The sequence below is a fragment of the Pyxicephalus adspersus genome, chromosome 1 (genome assembly GCF_032062135.1).
Source record: "Pyxicephalus adspersus chromosome 1, UCB_Pads_2.0, whole genome shotgun sequence".
Taxonomy (NCBI): Eukaryota; Metazoa; Chordata; class Amphibia; order Anura; family Pyxicephalidae; genus Pyxicephalus; species Pyxicephalus adspersus.
Genome location: NC_092858.1, coordinates 74,930,195 through 74,944,365, shown reverse-complemented (window position 1 = coordinate 74,944,365; position 14,171 = coordinate 74,930,195). Strand labels below are relative to the sequence as shown.

Below are 14,171 nucleotides of genomic sequence, written 5' to 3'. Positions count from 1 at the left end.
TAGCATACAGATTCTTCACTGACAGGTAGAAGGGTATTTCTTTTACAAGGTTGACAAGAAGGCTGAAAGAGATCAACCTAAGAAGAGACAATAGTATAAGCCGGCTGCTATCACAGTACAAAATAATAAAACTAAACATCAAGGTAAATTGGTCCACAGAAAATTCTTAATTTATTGCTTAAGCAAAAAAAAAAAAAAAATTCTTTTGTCAAATGAATTGCAACAGAGACCCATTTGGAGGAAACAAAACATGTAAAAACACAATATAATGCATCGTGCAGCTCTGTCTTGCATCAGCTTTGGTACAACACAATTTCTTTTGTTTATTCATGTTTCAACAGTTCTATCACCCGCTGTGACATTGCACACCGATATACAAATATCGACATCTTAAAGCATTGGCCTAATTTGCATCTTAAAAACAATGCACTGAACAAATCATCAGTGGGAAGGGCAATAATGTAATACATTTATGAAGTATGCATAGATTATATGTTTCTACTTTTACAATAAAGATGCCCTTAACAATTCAGCTGTCCTGTGCTTTCTAGATTGTCATTGAGGTAAGAGGATACTAGTCAGTAATTCAATTTTACAGCCCACTTATATCTTGGGAACAACTTACCAACTTTTGCCATATTCCTTCGTGTAAGAGGCATCAAACATGGCTGCAGAATGTAAGGATACATAATGTTGAATCTATCTGACTAGGGGGGTTAGTCTAATACTTAGTGGTACGTGTGTGTGGAAGTCTGATGACCTGCCCACAGCAGTGATTTTTAATCCTGCACTAGTAAGGGTTTAACCTGGATTGCTATGGGTAACTCATCTCTAAAGCCCAATAATGTGGGCAGCTTTAGTTCTGAGAAAGAATGCATGTAAAAAGACCATTTTTTGGGGGGGGGAAATGTAATGAGTTTTGCCATTTCTTACTGCGGATATTCATTAAATGTCACTGGGTAGAGAGGGGAGAAACATGGGAAACATAAAAGCTAGAATATGAAAAGGACCTTAACACAAACTTGTAACAGCACTGGGGATGAAAATACAAGGTGCAACATAAAGGAACTACACCAATGTGCCAGCTTTACTAATGTTGAAGGTTGTACAATACAAATTGGCCCACAGTCTAGTATGAACATACAAAATATTCAACATCTGCTAAGATTAATAATATTCCAACTGCATACAGTACAAAATAAGATTTCTTTATATCAGATCCCTACCCTTCCCACACAACCCTAAACTCCCAAAGCCTTTCACTGTAAAAGGTAACATTCAAAGTGTCAGAACAAACTGGTGGCATTCACCAATAAATCATCTTGTGCAAGTATACAGCCGTATTTGTATCCAAAAACATACACAGAGGTTTTATTAAATACAAAGGTAAGATTACCAGGAATCCAAGGTTGCCTTTAGCAGTGCCATAAACAGAAAGCATCCAAGAAAAAGAGAAAACAAAAAATTCTATCTTCTCCTAAGCTGCACTCTTCCAAGGATAGGAAAGAGGGGTACAGTATTTGAAATTGCTAACAGGCATTTTTATATCTGGCTTTTGGTTAACTTTGCTTAAAAAAAAGGGTGCTGCTGCATGCAGGAAGAAAAGAGTCTATAATGGGACATGGCTGAAGAGATATGACACAGATTCGCCGTTATGAGTCCTTCTAATCGCTTCCGCCAGGATCATTGAAATGTCGATTACCTTGTGAAGAGAAAGAAAAAAAAATAATTCGTTTTTAAAACTTCCGTAAAGTTCAGATACTAGAGATTCTTGTACTACTACTGATGACCTAAAGGCTACTATTAAGAGCGGATACAAAAAAAAAAAAAAGTGAAAATATGGGAAAATGTTATGTGTTTGGCCAGCATATGTAAACAGCATTAAATGGTTATTTATATTTATACAAGCACAGTAAATTGCAACATTTTAAACAACAGAAAAGCTGGCTGCTGTAATTAGTCATGAGTAAAGCTCTTAGGTCACACCAGCATAGGTAAAAATGTTACTTTACCCTGCTTACAAAAGACACACCCAATTTAAAGCTGGCTGTTCCAGCTAAAGTAATAATGTATGTACTTGAGGGAACAAGTGTCAGAAACGTCCCCATGGTGAACAAAAAAGTGTATACATCTAATCTTTATAAGGATACCTGGATCTTTGAGCAGTGTTTCATCTTATCTTCCTGTGGTATAGTGTTGGTAACCACAACAGCCTCGAATGCCGCATTATTGATCCGAGAAATGGCAGGTCCAGAGAAAATGCCATGCGTTAAAATGGCATATACTTTTGTTGCTCCAGCAGAAAGCAATCTAGAACATAAAACGCTGCAAAGTTAATACATCTGTGCTATATAGCCTTTGACTATAAAGTTAAAGTGCTTTAAAGGGTATTTACAGGAGCAAAAACATACATCTGTTCTTAAAGATTTTGGCTCTACAATTACCGTTTATTCAGACCTGCTTTTGAGAAACCTGGCTGTTAAACGCTCCTGGAAGCCCACCCCGCACAGCTAGGCTTCCAAGATTGTTGTCAAGCAAAAAAGCTTGTGTTTGCAAAAGCTTGTGCAGGCTTTTATAGGCGTTTGTAGCTTCTAGGGTCTTTTGGCCATCCAGACGTCTCCATAGACTTTCATTGAGCTTTTGAACAAACGCTTGTAAAAGACTAAAGCCTGCACAAAAAACAACCCTTTCATGTAAACCTTTTACAAGGCTTTGGTAGGCTTTTGGAGTCTTTGGAAATGCTTAAAAGCCTGAATAAAGCCAAAAAGTTAAAAAAAAAAAAAAAAAAAGGTAAAGGAGTCAAATGCAGAAAGGCACTAATGCGGTATCTAAGAAATACAAATGGGAAGACTTCTGCTTGTTGCACAGTCATTGTCTTTCATCTGCTCCTTTTAAATACCCAACATTTATTTTTCATAGTTGGTAGATTGAGCTATAAAAAAAAAAACTGAACATTCACAAAACATTACACCTATTACTTGATCCAGCAGCCTTTAAAAAAAATGGGAATTTGATAGGTTACCTTTTCTAAAGTTCCAAGCAATATTGCCTGCAGCCTCCTGGCTCTGAGTATCTCCTGCTGTACTCAGACAAATCTCCTTCTGGGAGATAGTTTGATTATTCAGCTCAATGATGAGCAGATCTCCCAATACTAAACAGCACGTTCTAGTGGTGGCCAGGAACAGCTTGGTTACAGCAAAGGTGGATGCAAACCCAGAGCCAGGCCATGCTGCTGGCATCAGGTTTTTTTTCTTCTAAAAAGGTCACTTATATTGCCATTTTTCTTAGGCTGCATGGAGAAGAGCAAATACACAATGTTTAGTGTAGTTTCTAAATTTAAAAACAAGAACACATTTTGACATGCACATTTAATTTAAAAAGCATAGCAAACATGTTTCCAAAAATGACTTGTTGAAATGTAAAATTTCAAGTATAGAATTTAAGCATTGACTTAACATAGCCAACTACACAGATAATCAGATACTTAAGACAAAACTGCCCGGTGATGTCAGACTTCCAACCCAGTGGTAGAGTGGTATTTGTGTTTACAATAAGCCAATACTCACTTGTCAGCAGCATGGCATATAGTTCCACAAGTGTCAGCCATGTCATCAACAAGAATTGCAACTCGATCTTTCACATCTCCAACCAATACCATCCTGTCCACCTCATTGGCTTTTTTTCGTTCTTTGTGGATTAAGGCAAACTCAACATTTAGTCGATCAGCAATTGATGTTACTCTGTAATACAAAAAAGGAAGAAGAAAAAGATCATTAAAAAAAGAAATAAACAAGAAAAAATATTTGCGTTGGGTTGTTCTATACCTGTACATTTACCATTACAAGTATTTTATAGGTAGCGGTTGATGCATTTTAGAAAGTGCATGCACTTTTTTTTTAGAAAGTGAATCCATGCTAAGGGAAAAATGTTGGCACTTAAATCAAATTCGCCATATAGATTATACTAAACACCCAAGGAACTATCCACTTTAAAATATTAAGACCAAGTAGAATGGAGACATCTAGTGGGGAAAGATGGATTAATCTATTCAGGGAATATAAAATGAATTGGGTTAACATAGATAGAAAATATAAACCATGGGTGCATACAATTTTATAATATAGCTGTGAGATATACAGATATCATGTGTACTAAAAGCTCAAACGTGGAGAAGTGCAACAAAGGTCCAAAATGTGCATATGTCACAGATACAGAGTGGGGTAAAAAAAACAAAATGCAGAAACAATGCAGACCTTTAAACATACTTGTTACTCCCGAATGTTAGAAGCTGCAGTAAATTATCATGAGTTCACCTCATTTCTTGTATTATCGACTACAAGGTCATTCAGCCCACTCCTCCCTATCTGCGCCAATTTATATTCCAGGTTATGTGCAAGTTTTTTAGTATAAATTTTGTCATTTTAAGATCCAAGCAAAAAGAGAAGACGTGTAACACATAACAGGTCCTGGTATGAGATGTGCAAACCTATAAATAATGTGATGCAGAACAGGGGGGACTTTAAAACTTGCCAATAATGTGCCCTGGTTTTTCCCCCTATATATATTTAATACCACTAGTAGCAGCAGAAAAAAAATCTCAAAAACTAGTTAAATGAACATTAAGTTTCCAAAGCACATGGTGCTCATATTCTATTACCACGTCAATGTAATCATCACCATTTTAATTCCATTTTGGATAGTATTTTTTCTAGGTGACTATATCTTTAGTCCTAAAATAAAGCTAGTACCTTTTGGCACCACCGGCATCAGGAGATACAATGATGCAGTTCTTCCATTCAGGGATGTTCTCCCTAATCCACTGCAGTACTGCTGGTTCAGCATACAGATTATCTACAGGAATGTCAAAAAAACCCTGAAAAACACAAAAAGAGGATACTACATCACACAATTACAAAACACAACAGCAGTAACAAAACACCAGCAAATTTGAAGCAAAAAAAAAAAAAAAAAAAGTGAACATGGGAAGCAATCAGAATTAAACTTTAACTCCCATATTTCATCTGTTGATTGTTAATGAACCATGTGCCTTTAATGGACAGGAGTACGGCAACTAAGTTGGATGCAGGTTAGCAAAACACTAAACAAAATCATAGCTGCAACAAATCAAGCACATCATTAAAACCACTCGTCACTCCCTGGGCTTTCTGGCTTCAATTTTTCTAGTCTTTGTGCTACTGAAATCAAGCTGTTGAAATAGGGTCAATATTTCTGTGTTTTCATACTATTTTTCATCCTAATACAACTCTAGCATATGCAAAGCACACAGTAAACAGGAAAAGCTGACTAAAAGGAGCATAGAGATGTGTGTTTCCTAAGAAGACACCCTGATGACTTCAATCTCCCAACGGTGCATTTAAAAAACAGTATATTGTCCAGGATGCTCGAAGGTTTCATGCCTCCTCCATCCTTAACATTATTCAAACACAATTAGCTAATATAGACATGTATGTTAACCCATTTAGCAGACAAGACAAGTTTAGTGAAAAAACTAATGAAATCAAGCATCAATGTATGTGTACCTGTATCTGGGAAGCATGGAGATCCATGGTGATAATGTGATCAGCTCCAGCTACGGACAACATGTTTGCGACCAGCTTGGCAGATATAGGTGCCCGACTCTGTTTAAATAATAAAAAAAAGTAGATAAATACATAAAATTTCTGAACCACCAAGGCAATGAAAGAGATCCACAAATATGTATTGTCTTGCCTTCAGGTAATCCAAACCCATATTTCTGGACTCAGCAAAAGCTAAGTGTAAATGAATGAAATGCATGTTTGCTATGAATAAGCTAGAAGCACAAATTTACATCTGAACCATCATTTATTGCCACATGGCAATTTCAATAAAAGGGCAAACAAATTTTACAGAGTTGTTTAATGATTAAAGTAGTATTTTAAAAAAAAAAAATCTGTATTTGTGTGCTAACTACAGCGGGATGAGAAAAGTAAAACAAATTCTTGAAGATAATACGCGTGTCCCTGATATCAGCACTATAATCCCCCTTGAACACTTCTATGACTATAGTACTGTTGGACAAAAGCAGGACAATAAAGCTTATTAAAGGAAAAATGATTGGCTTTTTATTTTGTTATTTTACTTTGGATAAAGATTGCTCAACCTTTTTCAGCACAAACAAGTCAGGTGGGTAGTCCTATCTAAGCCATATGTGCTTGTCTATGCTGCACAACTTTATGCCCCTCTGTTGTTCCTGTGAGGTGGAGTGTTCACATCAGGGGGGGTATGATGGGGTTCAATAGAGATCCTTACAATTGAACATAGCCACTTCAGACACTGAATGCAGTATTCTTCCCAGCCCCTTTTAGCTGGGCGCACCACCCGGCCCTTTTCAGTAACCACCTGGCTGTATTAGGGCGAGTACTGACTAGTTGGGCCATAATACAGGGACTGCCACCCACCTACAATTTTATCCCTCCCGGCATCAAAAAATTTGTGGGTTCAGCACAGGAATGGATCCACAGATGAAAAGACTTAGCATAGTTGATTTAAAGTATGTGTGGTTACAAGATTGTTTTACACTTGGGATTATTGACACTTGATATATTGTACAATCAACACATACAGTTAGGCCCATGAATATTTGGACAGAGACTTTAGTTCCTCACATTTTTATGCAATCTTTTTGTTCAACCCACGGAATTAAAGCTGAAAGTCTGCAGCTCAACTGCATCTGAGTTGTTTCATTTAAAATTAATTGTGATAATGTACAAAACCAAAATGAAAAAAAGTTATCTCTGTCCAAATATTCATGGACCTAACTGTACTAAACCATGGCTATGCTTTCTTTATACAGTTTAACACTCCATACTCCTTCCTGACAGTGTGGTCCAGTTTATAAACTAAACGTGGGTGTTCCAGCTCCGCGTGACCCGCAAACCATTTTAGTAGAGTAATGAGGAAGTGAAGGAATCACCTTGCAATGAAAGAAATAGTTTGAGATGAACAGGAAATCTTGTAATTCTGCAGAAAATGCATTTATTATGCAGATGTAAAATACAATAATACATACTGACATCTTGTGGCCACTAACAGAAAGACACCCTTAATCATTTTACCCTTTAGCAATGTCTGTTTAACAGAACACATTTTAAATTTAAAAAAGAAAAAAGTTGTGCCCCTCTATTTAACAATAGACTTCAATTGGTGGACATCGAGTCCCTAGCTTGCCCCCCTATGGCAATCGAAGTTGTTATGCAGGTCTTAGCTCACCTACGCTCTAAAATTTCATGTCCATCTTTACAATATGCCATACATACAATTTACAATTTGTCCATTTGGAACTAAATTAACAAAATCCCAAATCCTTTCTCTGTCCATACCCCTATAATCCCCCTGTGGGGTTAGCCTGACTTTATACCAGATCTAGATCCACTTAAATTTCAATGGTGTTTTAACAAAGGTTTACTTCATATAAGTAACCTGGTTTTTGGTAGATCCACTTTAAGTTTCAAAACACAAAATATGACACATCTGGAGTTTTTTTTTTTTTAAATACCGCCAGTTACCTTTAAGCTTGCCTACATGAGATCTTGGGAAAATGACCTGGGAAAGACATGGAAACTGGAGAAGTGGTGTGAGATGGCTAGCAGCCTATCCAAAATATCACTTAACCTGTCTTCAAATATAAGACTATGTTGAAGTGGTAATCTGTCCCTGATAGAATTTTGAGAATTCTCCTAGGTTCATCTCCTCTGTTTTAGAGAATTTAGGAATATTGGCACTATGGAGGAACATCTGGTGGTCATGCCTGATTGCTATGGGATTTTTCATCCAATTTCTTCCATTCTCCACTGATGCCTTCCAGCTTCCCCAGAATGTGCTCTATTTAGTAAGATTAAACCTACCCAAAAAAATCCAACAAATTGGTTATATCCTATTGCCCCTGAAAAGCATGGAAATCTCCTAACATAACCATAGTCCAGACTGGACTATTGTAGCCCTTCCCTTTTTAATTATTGTATGTTTTATGCCCTTTTTCCCCTTTATTACCTAATAGAAAAAAAAATGAAGTAAAAGAAAGTAGTGCCCACTTCCAAGCCATTAAAATGCTGAACAATGTACATCCATGTCCATTAGTTGTCAATGGCAGGAGTAATCTACATAAGAGGAAGATAAAGGCTACAGTCAAGGTTTCGTATTACTTTTAACCCCAAATCTTTTATATTTTCTTCCTTGATCAGGCTTTGATTTACAATGTAGAACATTTTGCCACTGTAATATATATATATATATATATATATATATATATATATATATATATAATGTTGTACAGAATATATATCAGACTAAAAGCCTATAACAGGAATAATTGCGTGCAGCTGCACCTATAATGGACCTAATTGAAAAAGGGTTTTGAAAGACAAGGACAACATATTGTCACCCAATAACAAGAAGTGCCTGGAAAGGATTTTCATTGCATTTTACTTCTATCCATGCAACTGATTTCCATCCTCTGGAGGAAAAGCTGAAATCAACTGCAACCACCTAAAAACCACTACAGTGGACTCTAAAAACTGTTCCCAGGTGCATATAAACGCCTCCAGAAATGCCTAATCACGTTTCCCACAAGTCTGAAAGTGGCCCTAATTTAATATACTGTAGAAATCCTAGCTATTTTTTTTTTTGGACTGAGAAAGTGGGACCTCCCAAGCAGAGGATATTATCTGGGACTATCGCACACATCCTCCTATACGGTTATGCTAACCATGACAGAAAGTTAGGACTTGGTGTCATTTCCAGTCTTTATTATTGCTTAACTTATTATAGTGTGTAAATAATCAGGTAGGAATTGATTCCAATAGGTTCTAAATAATCACAATCAATGTTTAAACAGCTCTTTACGTTAAAGTTCAAATTTTTATTACATTTAATAAAGTCTGTGGCCCATTCTAGCTTGCAAATTGCACCTCTAGCTAGAATTATTCAACAACTGAATAACTGAGACACAAAAGGCTGATGTGGAAAAAATTGCACTTTGGTGTCCAAGTATTATAAAGCAATAAAAGTCATTAAAATTACCATGGCGTTTTCTAACACAAATTACCTTCACCCGGCACATAATTCGCACTAATATTGCCAACCATAAGTCATTAAGGAGCAATAGAAAAGTTGGTGTCTGCCATGAGATTTCTGTGTTCTTCAGATTATTATTGCAAGCTGAATTTAGACAGACACAAAATACACAAACTAACGCAGCTCTGTAATCATTATTACCTCAATAAATGTATGTTTAAATATACAAATGTCTCACACACTCCTTACTTTAAACATTTAGATATTGGACAGTTAGCCTTTGATTATTAGATATTACTTTCCCCAAGGTACATACAAATTCCATAAATATGAATCTTTACTGCAACACAATAGTGGCAGCAGAATTTTTTAAATTAAAATACAAAATATGAATTGTTTTAAAGACTTTATCTATTGACCTTCCCCAATCACAAATACTGTTAGCAGAGAAAGCAGAACTATGAAAGAACGGTGCACACGACATGGAGAATTGACACACGCTGCCACGTTTGTCTTTGTAAGAATGTGATGTTGTTTTGGCTAGAGACCTGCACTTGTAACAAAAGTCATCCAAATACCTGTAAACTGCAATTTTTGGAGCACATTTGCTTTCCAGGTAACTTAAAAATAAACAATTTACACAATTCTCAGAGTTTGAGGAGTAAACTGGCAGCAGTTTCTCTCCCCCCAGCTAAAGGTTAGTTAAACATTGTTCTAGTACAGGAACAATGTTTGCTCTTGAAGGAAAGACCTTGGGATTGGTTATCTTGTTTCCTTAAACAGAGGCAATTCACATGGTAAAATATTTTTCAGTATGCAGATACATAAAATGATTTCTTTGGGAACACGGATGAATAAAATGTTATGGTTTTTGGTTCCTGAAGCACAAATATGGCGTAACAGATAAATATCCACTCTTGCAAGGTTTACATCAAAGTCAGTTCTACTTAAGTGAGTGTAACTTAAGTCAAAATCCATGTTTCTACAGATTTATTGTTTGGAGTGGGGAGGAGTTAGAAACTATCAGCTATTGTTGACCAAACCTACTAAAAGAAATGGCCTTTCCTATGTATTCTGGTACTAAAAGAACACAAATATAGAAAATGTTCCAATATTTCTCTTAGTGACAACTGGCAAAGAGGTTATTTTCATTGAATAGACTTGCTCTCAGTCCAATAGGACACAGATACTCACCTTAAAAAAGCCTTAGCAGTCCCTGCCTTAAAAAAAACAAAAAAAAAAATACAAAACACGCACAACCACAGCAACGTAGCTATACACTCAAGCATTCTGAAGTAGATTTTTGCATGTGAAAGTGCTGGAATTTTGTCAGTTTAAAAGCAGTAATGGAAGCAACTTTAGGTGCCACCACTTTGTATTTTTTCTCTGTAATCAGAAGCCCCGTGTAAGGGGCAGAATACCTTAGTCAGTGCCTGCACAGGGGTAGGGACACTCTCCTTGCCCCCATATAATTTTGCCTCTTAGCCAACCATGCACTATTTAGACACCCCCACTGCATATTGTGGAAGGGGTCACACACTTCTTCCACCAATAAGTATTGTGCAGAGAGGTAAAGGGAAGAGAAGCACAGATTACTGTAAATATGCAGAAAACTCAGGGGACTTTATGTGTATTATGCATTTGTACACCCTACATAATGTCTATTGATCCATTTTTAAAGTGTAATATCCTACTACATCATACTGAAAGAAGCACTGAAAGAAGACACAGCAGGAAGGAGAAGTCTGGTGTATGAGTAGAAAGGGAAGCATTCCTGGTGTGGGGAGGACAGTGCTCCTGTGTCTGGAGGAGGAGTGCAGCATCCCAGCAACTGGCGAGACTGTTTGCAGGATCATCTACCAGGACAGTAAAGGCAACATTCCTCCATTTGTAAGTGAGGTTCCCTTTTGCCTGTGAGTATCCTGTGTCCCATGAGGATTGTCCACAAGCCTGACATCTTCACCCCAGTTACAGAAGTAGGAAATGGATTCTATTTGCTTCTATTGTTCTGTGCTGCTAGAACACAGCATTGAAGAGAAGAGTGTTGGTAGATCCAGCCAGTCCTAATATTACTGATGCTGCAGAACATATTCAGTAATACTAATGATGAATTTTGAAAGTTAGCCATTCTTTGCACGGACGGTTATAGTATTGCGTATTGTGCAGTGAGACACGTTTGGAATGTATAGAATCGGGAGCTGCTAGATAATGGCAGTACTGGGGTATCTAGTCAGAAAACCCAAGTGTTTGGGTTTATGTAACTACTGTTTATTGTGGTACATTACTTATAATATTATTTAATACGGTTTCTAGTGTTTTGTAACCCCCTTTATTTTTAGCCAATTCAAATAAAACCAGGCTGTGTCAGTTTCAGTGCCATCTTCATGTTATCACTAGGAATTCAGGTGTCACCTGGTTAGGTTGGAGCGGACCCATTACATTCACAACACCCAGGGGTGTGCTACAACTGAGAACAATGCTACAGAACTCTCCATGTACTTTAGATGCACTTTAAGATAAGGGATGGCTATTTAAAGCACGAAGACTTAAGAATACTGTACCAGAAAATAGCAGCCGTATAAAGAAGACTTGGTTCATATACCCTGAAACCAGTTTTTCTAGGTAACTGAGGAAATGCAGAGAAGCATAAACAAAACTTCATGAAAACTTTCTCCATACAAATAATGCCATACATTTCCTGAGAACTCATAAAAGCTTATCTAAACACCAAATTAATATCACTTGTTTGGGACAAATGGCAGCTGCTGCTGGTCAGCCAGCCATAAAAGTCGCTAAAGATCACAATTATTACCCAGTTCTTCATCCAATCTTTATTTCATCTGTTTAGTGATATCTTACAGCATTAAATAAAGAAAAAACAACACACTCTACCTACTGTCAGCTTTTTTTCCCTAAATTTGCACATTAAATTTCCACACCTACTCCAGCCAGCATATAACCATTTGGTTTGGCTTATGCGTAATGGCTCATGTCTAGAAAAGGTGTTCTATGCCGTCAGTCTTTTCTATTAGTGCTGTAGACCTTGATACATGCATAGATTCATCTTCTGTGTGAAGTCTTGTGTGCCTAGGGGATGGGACAGAAGAGTACAGCTGGATATAGTTCTGCTTTACCTCCCCAGTATCTACCAAACCCTAAAATATCAATTCAAGTGTGCTGAGAGCTTAAGCTTTTCAAATATAAACTTTTTTTTTTTTTTTAAACAAAACACATACTTATAAAGTATTTATCTTTTACAGTATCAAAGTATTGTATAAGTAATTTATAGGAGAAGGATAATAAAAGCAGTAAAGCAGAGGAAGAGATCTTTCATTAGAGCTATATAAATAGGCACAGTGATAAAACTGTTTTTAATCATTAAGACATTAGGCACCCAAGTAGAGCACATCACTGCAGTTTACGCCAAGATAGTTTCTAATTTGAGAATTTGTTGTCAGCATCTCTAGAAATAAACCATATATGGATGGAAACCCAATTAATCGTTAACTCGGGAAAGCTTGTTAGACATTAACATGTTCATAACATTTGTTTTATTCCAGGTATAGTTGCAGTGTATCAGCCGTGTTTTTTTTTTTTTTTTTTTTTTCCACCTTACGTAGGATAGGAATTTCCAAACACACTCACTCTAGTCTCTTACAAAGTCTAAGGTATTGAAGTGTCCTTATTTATTCATTTATAAAGTGCTGACATCTACTGCAGCACTTTACAGAGTCCACAGTCATTAAACCTACTGTAGGGAAATAAAGGTCAGTTTAGGACAGATCCACTGATAACTCGTCACGTCATGGGTTAGATTGCTTACTTTGGGACAAGATATAAGTGAACGGTAGTGGCAAATAATGAGAATTGATGACACAGCTATACAAGAAATTTATTTGGAACATGTTCTTCATCAGCCACAGCAATTTATTCTTTCATTCCGATAGATAAATAGATAAAAGGAAACAAAGCAGTCTAAATGTCCTTGTTTAGTTGCTGGAGATTCTTCTAACTGTGTGCATAAAGGAGATCCCAGATCAGTGATCAGTTTGAGCAGCTGCTTACAGAGCATATGACTTGCAATAATTCCCCATGTGTTTTATGAAGTGATACAGTAACTTTCTCTTTTACTACTAAAAGATTCTGTTATCAGGAACCAAGTTATCTTGAAGGCACACATGTCCAAATCCTAGTAGAAAAATATTTTTATCACTAGTTCCTATGGGGCCATTAGACCTTGAATGCACTAGCTTATGTTCCAGCAATCCCTTTTAATGTTTGCAGTTGCATCTTTGTCAGCCTTTTCCCCAAACATCATGTTCTATGACAGAGCTACCCCCAAATAGCCCTATCTCACTATTTTATTTATCTGGCAGATGCCCCCATAATCTTCACTGCAATATTTGAAAACCTCTGCACACACTAGGTTCCCATAGCACATATTTTCTAGTTAAATAAAAGTCGGAACATCCATATCTAAGTCACATCTTCCATCACCATAAATGTTAATCCCCAATTTAAAATCAGGCTACCCAATGCCATGTTCTGGTGATAAAGAACAAAAGCAAGCACCAGGTCAGTAAAAAAGATCACCAAAAGGCTCACTGAAATTTGGTGCTCAACAAGATCAGTAGGTAAATTTATGAAAAATTGCATTGTGAAAGTTGTGAAAGAACCTATATAAAGAATAGAGGTGACTTATCTTACCTTGTCTTTTTTATCTTGGCGAGCATATGGAAAACATGGAATGACAGCCGTGACTCGAGAGGAAGAAGCAATCTTGCAGGCATTTATCATGATGAGAAGTTCCATCAGGTTGTCATTGATCTCACCACAACCACTCTGTATGATGTAAACATCTTCCCCCCTCACGCTCTCGCCAATCTCAACACTAAGGAAAAAAAGAGAATTGTATGTAAACATAATGCCTTTTGACAATTTGCATTGTAACTGCTTGAAAAGTTGTCACAACAACAAAAGTGAAAACTTAAAAAAAAAAAAAAAAAAAAAAAAACTTTTTTTTTTAAAACTTTATTAAAATAACATTATCCATATACATCTAAAGCCATTTGTTCAGTTTCCAAAAGGTGTCATCTAACTCTTAAATTTAAAGTTTC

At 36.6% G+C, this 14,171-nt stretch overlaps 1 protein-coding gene across 1 annotated transcript in view; it reads right to left on the bottom strand.

The window, feature by feature from the left end:
- Window positions 1–144: 144 nt before the first annotated feature.
- The window catches only part of PRPS2 (phosphoribosyl pyrophosphate synthetase 2), a 30,483-nt gene continuing 16,456 nt past the window's right edge, over window positions 145–14,171 (bottom strand). The window contains exons 2-7 of the mRNA XM_072414437.1: window positions 13,762–13,945; window positions 5,541–5,639; window positions 4,749–4,873; window positions 3,567–3,740; window positions 2,151–2,310; window positions 145–1,702 (exon numbers count right to left, since the gene is read on the bottom strand). Coding sequence (XP_072270538.1) covers window positions 1,610–1,702; window positions 2,151–2,310; window positions 3,567–3,740; window positions 4,749–4,873; window positions 5,541–5,639; window positions 13,762–13,945 — 835 coding nt within the window. The 3' untranslated portion in view covers window positions 145–1,609. The remainder of the gene's footprint in view (window positions 1,703–2,150; window positions 2,311–3,566; window positions 3,741–4,748; window positions 4,874–5,540; window positions 5,640–13,761; window positions 13,946–14,171) is intronic.